The sequence below is a fragment of the Nansenia antarctica genome (assembly GCF_963989245.1).
Source record: "Nansenia antarctica genome assembly, chromosome: 15".
NCBI classification, from domain to species: Eukaryota; Metazoa; Chordata; class Actinopteri; order Argentiniformes; family Microstomatidae; genus Nansenia; species Nansenia antarctica.
The window spans coordinates 291564-307646 of record NC_137685.1 but is presented as its reverse complement, the minus strand read 5'-3'; the positions used below and the strand labels follow the sequence as shown (position 1 = coordinate 307646).

Sequence of the window (16083 nt, the reverse complement as noted above, 5' to 3'; positions counted from 1 at the left end):
AGACAGACAGACAGACACACACACACACACACACACACACTCACATTGTCTCTTCCAGGCCTTGTGTTTAGCATAACTTAGAGAACTGCGCGTCAACATTCCAATGAACAATCGATAAAAACAAATCTGTGCACAAAGCGAACAGGGCGATCAATAAGTTAATAAAATATATCCTACATCTCTTACATCTCTTACAATTTCTAATAGTCAAACCTGAACTTGGTCCCTGTTGAAGATCCAGAATCAATTTCACATTATGTGATTTTAAAAAATCTGTTTTAAAAATTCCATAATAATAATAAAGAACATATTGTCTAAATGTAGCTAAGCCAACGTTTAAAGTTAGTTCAGGATTCTGTATTTGACACTTAGTTGGAGTGTTGCAGGCTCACACAGACACGCATCAGTCGTATCCCTCAGCAAGTCTTTCTGCTGCAGGTATAGTATTATAGTATAGTGGCAGGTAGAGTATAGTATATAGTATTATAGTATAGTGGCAGGTAGAGTATAGTATATAGTATATAGTATAGTGGAAGTGGACTGCCATCAACACACCACTCTCAGTTTGACTAAAACAGAGTTTCTGTTTCTCAGATGACTTCTCAGATTGAATGATATACTTCCTATGCTTGCAATAGTGGAGATAACTAAGTGTTTTCATATCAACATGCATGTATAGGCCACAGAGACATGATAGAATTTCTTATGGAGATGTTTTTAAGCAGTCAAACAGCCGTCCACTTCCACGACAGGGCTTCTGCAGGCGGAGGGCTTCTGCTTGTTGCAAACCAGTAGTTGCTAAAAAATGCCACTCAGACTAAAAAGTGTCTGGTTGAGCTGACAACACTCCACGTAAGTGTAAAACTAGGTATAACATCAGAAATCCTAAACTAACACTATGAGGAACAGGTTTTTATCTATATTCTATCAAAAGGGAAAGTATTGGCTTAGATTGAGGATAACTGAGGACATGTTAATAGGCTAGAGATTCATCTAAGGCCTAGTGACGTATGAACAGGCCTGTTTTATAAGAGGGCATAACGAAAGAACATCTTAAATGACCAAGTCGACTAACAGCATAACTATATAGGGTTCTTATGTGCATGTGTGTTTGGTAACGGTATTGTTAAATATATTACAAATACAATCCAGAATGAAGAGAGCTGATACAAAAAAGCAGTTAAAATGCTTCATGTTATTAAGCATTGAGATGATACAAAAATAATATTCATGACAGTATGGTCCATGAGGCAGGCTGACCGGATGGGGCAGACGGTGAGAGATGCAATGAACAGCAGAGTCGTCTAGAAAGACTTGATATAGAAAATGTAATTCAGACAGCTGAGAAGGTGAATCTCTTCTAGGTAGCTGGCCAGGGGTTGGGTTAGGGTTAGGGGCAACTCTCCAGGGTCTACTTCCCCCCCAGACCCATCCCACTGTGGCCGGCTTCAGTGTCCACCAGCGAGGAGGCGAAGGCAGACTGGACTATCTGAAAGCCGAACGACTCCAGCAGGGACATGTTCTGTTGGGGGGAGAAGGGAGAGCCCAGGGAGGGGGGCAGCTCCCCCAGGCCGGAGCCCGCCCCCCCGCCCCCCTGGCTCCTCTGGGCCTTGTGCACCCTGTGCTGGTGCTTGTTGAGGTAGGACTTGGTGCGGAAGGCTTGGCCACAGTCGCTGCAGGGGAACTTCTTCTCAGAGTCTGTCTTGGCCTTGGCGCTGCCCGGGGTCTCCATCACGCCAGCAGACGCCCCGTTGCAGGTGAACGGCGTCACGCCCAGCTCCTCCCCCTCAGACTTGTGTGGAGACTTGAGCTCTTCGCCGTTGGACAGTTCCCCGAAGGAAGGGTCAGACTCCTCCGATTCTTGATGGGGGCATTTCCCAGCGTTCTCCTGCCCGTCTGAGGTAAACACAGAGGAGGGGTGAGGGTAGAGAGATGGACAGAGGAGGAGAGGAGAGGAGCCAGGGGAGAGAACAGATGAAGGAGGGCAAGGATCAGGGGAGGGCTAGGAGACTGGGCTATATGCAAACAACAACACATGATTCCTAATCCTGCTCTCCGGTTGGTCACCACCTGCAACAATGTGACGGTCATGGAGGCTGGGACGGTATGCATCATACCCTGGAGTCCCAGACCTCCTCAGTCTGTGGATGGGAACATGTTTATATTATTGATTCAGATCAGGGATGCACCGTCGCACCCAAATGAAAATTCTTGGGCGAAACCGAAATCAAGGAAACACCTGGCCGAATACCGAGTACATACTGGCAGTTTTTCATTTCTTTTTGTACCATTGCATGAATTAAATAAATGTAGCGTTTTACTCATGCCTGTATGCTTATTCATGTAAAATGATCATTATCAAAATTACATGTGTGAAATTGTATAAACTTTATCATGTTACGTAATATTTACTCATTTTAGGCAGTTAGGTAACATTCTAAAAGCTGAATTCTACTGTACACGAACGGTCTTCATTAGATAAACCAATACATACAAACACTGTGTATGACAACATATGGATTGACTGTTTTAACTTGTGTGAATTAGTTGTTGTTACCACACAATGTTTCAATATAATCCGTTTCAACATGAATTAATTATAAGTCCAGATGTGAGGTGTCCGCGCGCTCAGAGCGTCCGATTCTATCAACTACATTTGGTCACGCTACGGTTTAATGTTGACCAATCACAGATCAGTACAACCTGACTGTCAGTTGGTTTCCAGGGGACATGTTCACGCGCACAGCTGGTTTCACCGGTTTCAGCCGTTTTCCGGCTTTTTTAAGCAGTCGAGAAAGGTAAGAGAGACTTTCCTATCGTTTTTCTTACATTAATTATTCTCCCTACATGAATAAAACATACCTGGTGATCAACTACAGCTCGCTGGGGACATGTGGATGTGTGGTGTGTTCAGGTACGACTATTATTGTAAAGCGATGTTAAGTTTAATTTGGGGTGTGACGGATGCTAACAGCGCTAGCTGCGGTTAGCTGAGAGGAACGGAGTGGCGGGACTAGCATAGTTTCGTCGGAGGCGGAGATAAAGTCATTGAATTCGGCGAATCACCCAACGTTTAGAGTTCAGTGAACCCCTCATGATAATGTTGCCAAACAATTTGTCATATTTATTAGGAGACAGGCAAGAAATGTGACGAACATAATGTCAGGCTGACACATACAGTCGTGTTAGCCAAGCAAGCAGCCAGCAGCTCCCCAGCCGTCTCGAGACACATCGACTTGGCAGCGCTGGCGGACTCAGGGGGGGGGGCAGGGGGGGCGACCGCCCCTCCTGGTGCCCCCACGGTTGAAAAACGTCTCGCTTAAGTGCCCTTTTGAGTGGCAAAAATGAGAGGATGTGCCCTATTGGTGCCCCTCCAATGGTCTAAACTTGACCATGTGCACTGATGGGGTCCCATGTTGTGCAGTAGATGCCCTTTTTTTTCTTTTCGCCCCCCCTGCCCTTCAAACAGCCTGAGTCCACCACTGCTTGGCAGCGCAATAATATTATGCGATCAGCCGATGTCTCCCTGTCTCCCTGTCTTCATGATGTCTCCCTGTCTCTCTGTCTCCCTGTCTTCATGATGTCTCCCTGTCTCCCTGTCTTCATGAAAGATGTAAAAATTGTGACTGGTGAAAGTCACCAATCCAAATATTCCGAATTGTATTTAGAAAAACTTAAATACATTTCAACGTTGTTGAAAATCACACCACACGCTCGCTAGTCAAGCCAAAATACTGCAATGCAACGGATTGGGTGAGTAATCCCCCACTGTTACCTAGTTAACTAGAACACTACTTTACATTGTTACCTAGTTAACTAGAACACTACTTTACATTGTTACCTAGTTAACTACAACACTACTTTACATTGTTACCTAGTTAACTAGAACACTACTTTACATTGTTACCTAGTTAACTAGAACACTACTTTACATTGTTACCTAGTTAACTAAAACACTACTTTACATTGTTACCTAGTTAACTAGAACACTACTTTACATTGTTACCTAGTTAACTAAAACACTACTTTACATTGTTACCTAGTTAACTAGAACACTACTTTACATTGTTACCTAGTTAACTACAACACTACTTTACATTGTTACCTAGTTAACTACAACACTACTTTACATTGTTACCTAGTTAACTAAAACACTACTTTACATTGTTACCTAGTTAACTAGAACACTACTTTACATTGTTACCTAGTTAACTAGAACACTACTTTACATTGTTACCTAGTTAACTATAACACTACTTTACATTGTTACCTAGTTAACTACAACACTACTTTACATTGTTACCTAGTTAACTACAACACTACTTTACATTGTTACCTAGTTAACTACAACACTACTTTATGATTGTTACCTAGTTAACTAGAACACTACTTTACATTGTTACCTAGTTAACTACAACACTACTTTACATTGTTACCTAGTTAACTACAACACTACTTTACATTGTTACCTAGTTAACTAGAACACTACTTTACATTGTTACCTAGTTAACTACAACACTACTTTACATTGTTACCTAGTTAACTACAACACTACTTTACATTGTTACCTAGTTAACTACAACACTACTTTACATTGTTACCTAGTTAACTACAACACTACTTTACCTTGTTACCTAGTTAACTACAACACTACTTTACATTGTTACCTAGTTAACTAGAACACTACTTTACATTGTTACCTAGTTAACTACAACACTACTTTACATTGTTACCTAGTTAACTACAACACGACTTTACATTGTTACCTAGTTAACTACAACACTACTTTACATTGTTACCTAGTTAACTACAACACTACTTTACATTGTTACCTAGTTAACTACAACACTACTTTACATTGTTACCTAGTTAACTACAACACTACTTTACATTGTTACCTAGTTAACTACAACACTACTTTACATTGTTACCTAGTTAACTAGAACTCTACTTTACATTGTTACCTAGTTAACTACAACACTACTTTACATTGTTACCTAGTTAACTACAACACTACTTTACATTGTTACCTAGTTAACTAGAACACTGCTTTACATTGTTACCTAGTTAACTACAACACTACTTTACATTGTTACCTAGTTAACTACAACACTACTTTACATTGTTACCTAGTTAACTAGAACACTACTTTACATTGTTACCTAGTTAACTACAACACTACTTTACATTGTTACCTAGTTAACTACAACACTACTTTACATTGTTACCTAGTTAACTACAACACTACTTTACATTGTTACCTAGTTAACTACAACACTACTTTACATTGTTACCTAGTTAACTACAACACTACTTTACATTGTTACCTAGTTAACTACAACACTACTTTACATTGTTACCTAGTTAACTACAACACTACTTTACATTGTTAGCAGGCTCACAAAACAAGCTGTGTTAGTTGACTAGCGATGTGTCGTTGATTTTCAACAACGCTGAAATGTATTTACATTTTTCAAAATTAAAGTAAGAACATTAAATCAGCTTGTTCCCTTTCACCAGCAGCGTCTGTGCGTCTCGTTGTGGTTCAGAGAACAGATGCCAAACTGCCGACATGTTGGCTGTAATTATCTGGCCTGGCAGTAGGCAGTCATCACTCAGTGCTCGTCTCATTCACAGAACAGTAAGGGGTTGCTGCACTGTTTGATCGCGTCATCAAAACAACGTCTAGTTATTCGCTAAACATTCGGCCGAACACCAAATGTGCTTTTTTTTCTATTTTCGGCCGAATAATTTCTGTGGCCGAACTTTCGGTGCATCCCTGATTCAGATGACATAGAATTTTACTGCCGTTATTGATGGGCTTGGTGTTCCAGCCTCGACAGGAATAATTCACACTTCCAAATAAACCATGACCTGATTTTTTGCAGCCTTGTTTAGCGAATCAGAGAATCCTCTTTCTACAGATCTGAGACCAGAGAACATCCTTGAACTCACCTCAATACAAACTCCCACTCAACTACAGTCATCCTAACAGAACATTTCCACACATGTAGGCTACTATTCTACTGTAGTAAAATAATGGATGGAAGTTGGCAATTGTCAAATTGTCACAGACAAATCATTTTACAAGTTGAACAGATGTATGACCTTATTGGATACCTAACCACTGCCACAGAAAGGCACAGTTTCATGAGCGCTACATTGAAGTGAGGGTGGAACGAATTCCCCAATATAACAAAAATCATATTAGGCTTATAAGATGATAATAAGAGCTATGTGAAGTAAGGGAATTCTAGCCAGCATCTAGAGCTACTCATTATCAACACTGGAACTGACCCTGCAAATGCCACGTGTGACTCCCTAATCCTACAATCCTTCTGAGACAACAAGGATACATTCCAGCAGACTGTCAGTTCTGTAAACCACAAAACTAGAAGTCAGATGATCTAAATGGAGGAACGTACAGCTCCTGTGGTCTCCTTTCCCCTAACCCTAACCCATAGAGGTTGGAACCTCCTTTCCCCTAACCCTAACCCATAGAGGTTGGAACCTCCTGGCCCAAGACCTTACAGCAGAACTATTGTACTCTTCAGTGGTCTGTGTTAGCTCCAGGCCCCGGGCCCCTGCCCACCCTCCTGCCCACCCTCCTGCCCACCCTCCTGCCCACCCCCCTGCCCACCCTCCTGCCCACCCTCCTGCCCACCCTCCTGCCCACCCTCCTGCCCACCCTCCTGCCCACCCTCCTGCCCACCCTCCTGCCCACCCTCCTGCCCACCCTCCTGCCCACCCTCCTGCCCACCCTCCTGCCCACCCTCCTGCCCACCCTCCTGCCCACCCTCCTGCCCACCCTCCTGCTGGCCCATACTGACCTGGGAGAGGCCCGTGAAAGGGGAAGCCTCGCGCCCCAGCAGAGCGGCACTCCCAGAAATAAGGAGCCCCCCCCGACTTCCCCAAGAGCAGCTCGGGCTGCAGGTTCAGGGCAGGGGGGCCAGGCTGGGGGAGGACTGGGCGTCCAGTAAACCCACGAAAGCGACCCTCTGCCTCAGGGAAGGTGACCAGCAGCCGGCGGCTGGCGCACAGGTCTACACACACACCCCCCGGAGACAAAGAGGGGGGGGCAGAGATAACAGACAAGGCCAGACCAGACAGTCAGTACAACAGGATGTCACCTTTATCACTTCTGACTCGCCACTTAATGTCATTCATTCCTTTCTTTGATTTGTCCATAAATAATGACCATACAAGAGAGAGCAGTATTACTGTAAACAGAAGATGAAACTTTTTCCTCTATTATTTGCCACGCCAGCAGACTGCCTGTCGGAGAGGGTTAGCCCTAACCCTAACCCTAACCCTAACCCTGCCTGTAGGAGAGGGTTAGCCCTAACCCTAACCCTAACCCTGCCTGTAGGAGAGCTTGTTCTCGACTCTAATCTAGAGCCCTAGTAGACCTTTGGCAACAGCATTTCCATATAATCGGATTATATGAATAAACCATTTTTACTCACGCATGCATGGATCAGCACCTCCAGTTAAATGTTTCCTTAAACACTGTACTTGAGCCACCAATGTCATCAGAATAGAATAGTTAACTAATCATGAAGACCTTCTATAGGACCAGATCAACACCAAGGCAACTCATCTATTTATTCTAAACTGAAACACTGCAGCAGTAGACTTTCAATTCCCCTTTGACACGCCACTTTAGAATGATTTTGGATTGACTCGAGGCAAACTATAGGAAGGATATTACTACAACAGAGTTGATTATAACCTTTCAGCCTCTCTGTCAACAGGTCATCATGTTGCATTGGGACATTGGCTACATCCAGCACACCAGAACCCCTAAGCTGCTGGTTTCCATGGCAATAATATATTTGAAAAAGCTTCATTGAAGCACATACATGTAAAGTTGAACATGCAACTTCAGTGCATCATTTGCCACCAGGTGATGGAGATGACAGGAAGATGACAGGAAGCAGACAGACAGCTTTCACATCGTCATGCTTAACAAAGGCTAAACGTACGGCACCAAGACTCAGCAGCGTATGACTAGGCAGCGAATGACTAGGCAGCGTATGACTAGGTAGCGAATGCGCTCCTGGACAACAAGGCCTTTTCTAAATGGGGAAGCATACATGCAGCAGCAGCAGCACTTCACTGTCCCTGTGTTCACCTCAGAGAAGACCAGCTCACTGGCCATCTCCTCAGCTAGCCACTAGGGGGCAGTATCCAATTAAAGGATATGCCATAATGCTACAGAGCTACACTGTTTCCTTGATTCACTCTTTTTCATATAAAACAATTACAGATCCAGACTACCAGCAAGGACCTGGTGTGTGGCGCTTCCACAGGGGACAGGCCTGTTAGCTGACGGACCGACAGACAGCAGATGGATTCTAACAGCGTTGGCATGGTGATGACTGCAGACAAACGCGTGTGAGTGTGCATGTATTATAAGTGATGTGTGTATTATAAGTGCTATGGTGATAGGTGTGTGTGTGTGTGTGTGTGTGTATTAGTAGTAATACATGTGTGTATTATGGTCACTGTGCAGACAGGTGTGTGTGTGTGTATGTGTGTGTGTGTGTGTGTGTGTGTGTGTGTGTGTGTGTGTGTGTATTATGGTCACTGTGCAGACAGGTGTGTGTGAGTGTGTGTGTGTGTGTGTGTGTGTGTGTGTGTGTGTGTATTATGGTCACTGTGCAGACAGGTGTGTGTGAGTGTGTGTGTGTGTGTGTGTGTGTGTGTGTATTATGGTCACTGTGCAGACAGGTGTGTGTGAGTGTGTGTGTGTGTGTGTGTGTGTGTGTATTATGGTCACTGTGCAGACAGGTGTGTGTGTGTGTGTATGTATGTGTACTATAAGTGATATGTTTGTGAGGCTGAAGCACAAAGGTAAGAATGCAGAACGTTGTCCAGAAGCAGCGGCTGAGCAGACGACAGAGACACAGACACTGTGGGCGGCTGCTTGCCTTCCACTGCGCACGGGCGTCCCGTGTGGTAGGGCGTGCCGTCGTGCCCCTGCGGTTCCCCCCGGGGCTCAGGGTAGCTGTGCGCCGTGGCAGCAGGGAGCAGAGGCGAGGCGCCGTGGTGCGTTTTTATGTGCACCTTAAGGTAGGAGGAGGTGGAGAAACCTGCGGCCGGGAGAAGAGCACAGAACAGAGGGCAGTCGCACAAACCCAGAGACTGGACAGGAAGGAGGCAGAGACTGGACAGGAAGGAGGCGAGGACGCTGCTGCCCTCTGGATTCACAGATGCTAGAGGGTCAAAACCTCATACGTGTCCCATGGACAACTTCTGTACGCCTGATTTATATACACACAAGAATGACAACACAGTCAGAGAGGCAGGGCCAAAGTCAGAGAGATAGGGCCTAAGTCAGAGAGGTAGTCAGAGAGGTAGTCAGAGAGGTAGGGGTAAGTCAGAGAGGTAGGGGTAAGTCAGAGAGGTAGTCAGAGAGGTAGGGGTAAGTCAGGCTACGCCAACAACAAACATGGCTCAATCACTAAATATTACAGTGATTAGTAAAAATATAACAAATTGGGAAGGAAAAATGAGCAAAGAATAATGGAGAACCCATGCATAAGGACTACGTAGACACCTGTGTGCTTCTCCAACAGACTAAATCAGTCTTTGCATCAACTGAGACCACTTTCAATATGTCTCAAAACACAACTACACTATATAACTAATGTGTCTCTAACTAACTACACTATAGAATTCAATAGTCAACATGTGTTTCAGTTTATTCTCCCCAGGACTCTGGATGCTTTTAGAAGTGAATACACCCTGAAGGAGAGAAACTAACAGACAAAAAGCAGACAACACAATCAAACTTGGAAAAGCAAAACACCACACAGACTGGCTGTCCACTGGGTGTCCATCTCTGAAGGAAGCAGCACTGATGTTTCAACAAAACTGAAAATGGCGAAGTAATTGTTAGCGGTGCAGCATTTCTGTTGTTGCTCACAGCGCAGTGTTCTTGCCAGGTACAGAGTGATGGATGTTGGAGGTACAGGGTGGTGTATATTGGGGGTACAGGGTGATGGATATTGGGGGTTACCTTTGTTGCATATGCCACAGTAGTTGTGAGGTCCTTCGCTGTGTTTCTTGAGATGGTCGGTCATGTACGCGGCGCGGAGGAACTTGCCGCAGACCTGACAGGGGATCTTGTCCTCGTGGCACGCCAGGTGGGACCGGAGGCGGTCGCGCGTAGCGAATGAGGCGTTACAAATCTGGGTAAAGAAAATAATGTAAGGAACATGTATCGTACAGTCTAGCAGCCTTCTACTATAATCAACAATCATAACAACTATATTGCCACATTTTCTACACAAATGACAATGCCTTAGATTTGCACTTCACAGACAAAAGATAAGACTGGGAATATGTAAATGAAAGACATCAGACAGCAGTAGCCATTGTCCAGAGTGGATTCAGATTATCTCACCTGGCACTTGTGGGGTCTCTCTGTTGTGTGAACCTGTTTGATGTGTCCGTTCAGATGATCTGGCCTGAATAACACAAACATGTTGAAACAGATTCAAAAACACTTGACTGTGAGTGAGAGGACCCCATCGGTTCTCTGTGTCTGTCTGTCCGCCTGCCTGTCTGTCTGTCTGTCCGCCTGCCTGTCTGTCTGTCTGTCCTGTGAGTGACAGGGCCCCATCGGTTCTCTGTCGTTCCCTACTAGTGTTCAATAAAGGAATAGAACATAGTTGTGCAGCACACCATAATAACTCACCTGGAGAACCCTTTCCCACAGCTCTGACAGACGTAAGGTTTGCCCACGGAGCCGTCGTGGGAGCGCACATGGTAAGACATTCTGTCCTTCCGCTTGAACCGAAGACCACAGACATGACAGGCGTAGGGCTTCTCCCCGGAGTGGGACAGCTTGTGTCGGTTCAGATGGTACACGTCTCGGAAAACCTTTCCACAAATGTCACAACCAACGTGCCGTCTCGTCCTCTCACGCTTGCGGCTGTTGTCTGATGCTCCATGCATGGCCAGGCCGTTCTCCAGCACACCTGTCTGCAGGGCTGTCACCGGGCCGCCCGGGTCTGCAGACAGGCTGTCCCCCACACCTCCTCCAGAGGCTCCATGCTGGGCTTCGTGGTTCCTTAACCGCTGAGCCTCTGTGAACGCTTTGCCACATATACCGCAAGGGAACAACCCCGTGTCTTTAGGGGTGCTGTGGTTGAAGTGTATCGGCTCCATCGCCGTGCCTTTCTTTGGTCGGCCTCTGCCTCTCTTGGACCCCGGGGAGTCTCCGTCTGAGGGAGACCCGGGTAGCCGGTCGACAGGCTGCAGGATGGGCATAGTGGACTGAGGACTGCCGTCAGAGAGGACCGTGTCAGAGGCATCATGGCTTCCCAGCACATTGTTGTTAAACTGAACCGAGCCGTTCGCCAGGAAGCCCGGGGTCCCGTTGGACATGTCGAGGGGCCCGGGGAAGCCCAGCTCAGGCCCGCTGGCCCGGAACATCCCGCCGTCCCCGCCCCGGGAGGGGGGCACCAGGATCTGGACGTTGGACTGTTTGATCACCTCCTGGCAGATCTCCAGCACCGAGCGCATCAGCAGGAACTTCGCCGCCGTCATCAACTCCGGGAAACACTCCAGCCGCACCACGATCCTGGAGGTGTAGGCGAAGTCCAGGATGTCTTTGAACACCTTGGGGCTGATGGTGTGCATCTCCAGCTCCCTGGCCTCCCCCAGGCTGAACACCGAGTGGAAGTACTCGCTGCACGCCGCCAGCACGGCCCGGTGAGCGGGGAAGCTCTCCTCCCCGACCCGCAGGACCACGTCACAGAACCTGCCTCCATCTCTCCTCTGCGCGTCCAGGCTGCTCAGCATCTCCTCGCTGTGGCTGCTCACCTGGTAATATTCATGTTGTTACATTCATGTTGTTATATTATGAGGCTGCTCACCTGGTAGTGTTACATTATATATGTCAGATATATATATATATATATTAATGTTATGTTATATTATGACGCTGTGGCTGCTCACCTGGTAGTGTTAGATTCATGTTATTATATTCATGTTATTATATTCATGTTGTATATATATAACAACATTGTATAGAGGACAGAATAGCCTATCTCTAAAGACAGAAGTGGTCAGATTAATGTTATTATATATATCTCATATCTCTATCTAACCCAGGCTGCTCACCTGGTAGTATTATATTCATGTATATTACATATTACATTATGGGTGGATGAGTGGATATAAGATCACCCATATTTACATTAACATGATGTTATATTCATATATATCTATCTCTAACCCAGGCTGCTCACCTGGTAGTGTTATATTCATGTTGTTATATTATTAATGTTATATGTTATGTTAATATGTCATATATATATATATATATATATATATATATATATATATATATATATATATATATATATATATAAGGATATCTAGCCCATAGCTCACCTGGTAGGTTATATTAATGTTGTATATATATATATGTTGTTATATTATAACGTGTCTGCTCACCTGGTAGGTTATATTAATGTTGTATATATATGTATATGTTGTTATATTATAACGTGTAGCAGCTCACCTGGTAGGTTATATTAATGTTGTATATATATATGTATATGTTGTTATATTATAACGTGTAGCAGCTCACCTGGTAGGTTATATTAATGTTGTATATATATATGTATATGTTGTTATATTATAACGTGTAGCAGCTCACCTGGTAGGTTATATTAATGTTGTATATATATATGTATATGTTGTTATATTATAACGTGTAGCAGCTCACCTGGTAGGTTATATTAATGTTGTATATATATATATGTATATGTTGTTATATTATAACGTGTAGCAGCTCACCTGGTAGGTTATATTAATGATATATATATATATATATATAAGGATATCTAGCCCATAGCTCACCTGGTAGGTTATATTAATGTTGTATATATATGTATATGTTGTTATATTATAACGTGTAGCAGCTCACCTGGTAGGTTATATTAATGTTGTATATATATATGTATATGTTGTTATATTATAACGTGTAGCAGCTCACCTGGTAGGTTATATTAATGTTGTATATATATATGTATATGTTGTTATATTATAACGTGTAGCAGCTCACCTGGTAGGTTATATTAATGTTGTATATATATATGTATATGTTGTTATATTATAACGTGTAGCAGCTCACCTGGTAGGTTATATTAATGTTGTATATATATATGTATATGTTGTTATATTATAACGTGTAGCAGCTCACCTGGTAGGTTATATTAATGTTGTATATATATATATGTATATGTTGTTATATTATAACGTGTAGCAGCTCACCTGGTAGGTTATATTAATGATATATATATATATATATATATAAGGATATCTAGCCCATAGCTCACCTGGTAGGTTATATTAATGTTGTATATATATATGTATATGTTGTTATATTATAACGTGTAGCAGCTCACCTGGTAGGTTATATTAATGTTGTATATATATGTATATGTTGTTATATTATAACGTGTAGCAGCTCACCTGGTAGGTTATATTAATGTTGTATATATATATGTATATGTTGTTATATTATAACGTGTAGCAGCTCACCTGGTAGGTTATATTAATGATATATATATATATATATATATATATATATATAAGGATATCTAGCCCATAGCTCACCTGGTAGGTTATATTAATGTTGTATATATATATGTATATGTTGTTATATTATAACGTGTAGCAGCTCACCTGGTAGGTTATATTAATGTTGTATATATATATGTATATGTTGTTATATTATAACGTGTAGCAGCTCACCTGGTAGGTTATATTAATGATATATATATATATAAGGATATCTAGCCCATAGCTCACCTGGTAGGTTATATTAATGTTGTATATATATGTATATGTTGTTATATTATAACGTGTAGCAGCTCACCTGGTAGGTTATATTAATGTTGTATATATATATATATATGTTGTTATATTATAACGTGTAGCAGCTCACCTGGTAGGTTATATTAATGTTGTATATATATGTATATGTTGTTATATTATAACGTGTAGCAGCTCACCTGGTAGGTTATATTAATGTTGTATATATATATGTATATGTTGTTATATTATAACGTGTAGCAGCTCACCTGGTAGGTTATATTAATGTTGTATATATATATATGTATATGTTGTTATATTATAACGTGTAGCAGCTCACCTGGTAGGTTATATTAATGTTGTATATATATATGTATATGTTGTTATATTATAACGTGTAGCAGCTCACCTGGTAGGTTATATTAATGTTGTATATATATGTATATGTTGTTATATTATAACGTGTAGCAGCTCACCTGGTAGGTTATATTAATGTTGTATATATATATGTATATGTTGTTATATTATAACGTGTAGCAGCTCACCTGGTAGGTTATATATATATGTATATGTTGTTATATTATAACGTGTAGCAGCTCACCTGGTAGGTTATATTAATGTTGTATATATATGTGTATATGTTGTTATATTATAACGTGTAGCAGCTCACCTGGTAGGTTATATTAATGTTGTATATATATATGTATATGTTGTTATATTATAACGTGTAGCAGCTCACCTGGTAGGTTATATTAATGTTGTATATATATGTGTATATGTTGTTATATTATAACGTGTAGCAGCTCACCTGGTAGGTTATATTAATGTTGTATATATATGTGTATATGTTGTTATATTATAACGTGTAGCAGCTCACCTGGTAGGTTATATTAATGTTGTATATATATATGTATATGTTGTTATATTATAACGTGTAGCAGCTCACCTGGTAGGTTATATTAATGTTGTATATATATGTATATGTTGTTATATTATAACGTGTAGCAGCTCACCTGGTAGGTTATATTAATGTTGTATATATATATGTATATGTTGTTATATTATAACGTGTAGCAGCTCACCTGGTAGGTTATATTAATGTTGTATATATATGTATATGTTGTTATATTATAACGTGTAGCAGCTCACCTGGTAGGTTATATTAATGTTGTATATATATATGTATATGTTGTTATATTATAACGTGTAGCAGCTCACCTGGTAGGTTATATTAATGTTGTATATATATGTATATGTTGTTATATTATAACGTGTAGCAGCTCACCTGGTAGGTTATATTAATGTTGTATATATATATGTATATGTTGTTATATTATAACGTGTAGCAGCTCACCTGGTAGGTTATATTAATGTTGTATATATATGTATATGTTGTTATATTATAACGTGTAGCAGCTCACCTGGTAGGTTATATTAATGTTGTATATATATGTATATGTTGTTATATTATAACGTGTAGCAGCTCACCTGGTAGGTTATATTAATGTTGTATATATATATGTATATGTTGTTATATTATAACGTGTAGCAGCTCACCTGGTAGGTTATATTAATGTTGTATATATATGTATATGTTGTTATATTATAACGTGTAGCAGCTCACCTGGTAGGTTATATTAATGTTGTATATATATATGTATATGTTGTTATATTATAACGTGTAGCAGCTCACCTGGTAGGTTATATTAATGTTGTATATATATGTATATGTTGTTATATTATAACGTGTAGCAGCTCACCTGGTAGGTTATATTCATGTTGTATATATATATGTATATGTTGTTATATTATAACGTGTAGCAGCTCACCTGGTAGGTTATATATATGTATATGTTGTTATATTATAACGTGTAGCAGCTCACCTGGTAGGTTATATATATGTATATGTTGTTATATTCTAACGTGTAGCAGCTCACCTGGTAGGTTATATATATGTGTATATGTTGTTATATTATAACGTGCAGCAGCTCACCTGGTAGGTTATATATATGTGTATATGTTGTTATATTATGACGTGTAGCAGCTCACCTGGTAGGTTATATATATGTGTATATGTTGTTATATTATAACGTGCAGCAGCTCACCTGGTAGGTGGACATGGAGCTCCACGGTGGCTCTTGCGGCTCCGCTAGTTTCTCCATTCGGCGGCCGGATTCATTCAACAACACTCAGCGTCCCGGCGAGGCTGGAGGAACCAGAGAGGAAGGTTTAATAACCCGAGACCCT

General features: G+C 41.6%; 1 protein-coding gene across 1 annotated transcript; it reads right to left on the bottom strand.

Annotated features, from left to right (window-relative positions):
- Positions 1-1411: 1411 nt before the first annotated feature.
- On the bottom strand, positions 1412-15998 carry patz1 (POZ/BTB and AT hook containing zinc finger 1; the record flags this gene model as incomplete). The annotated part of the gene is made up of 7 exons (XM_080545742.1): positions 1412-1896; positions 6831-7043; positions 8934-9095; positions 10025-10196; positions 10412-10475; positions 10706-11835; positions 15942-15998. 7 exons carry the CDS (start codon positions 15996-15998, stop codon positions 1412-1414), a joined length of 2283 nt encoding a protein of 760 aa, XP_080401868.1.
- Positions 15999-16083: the final 85 nt, after the last annotated feature.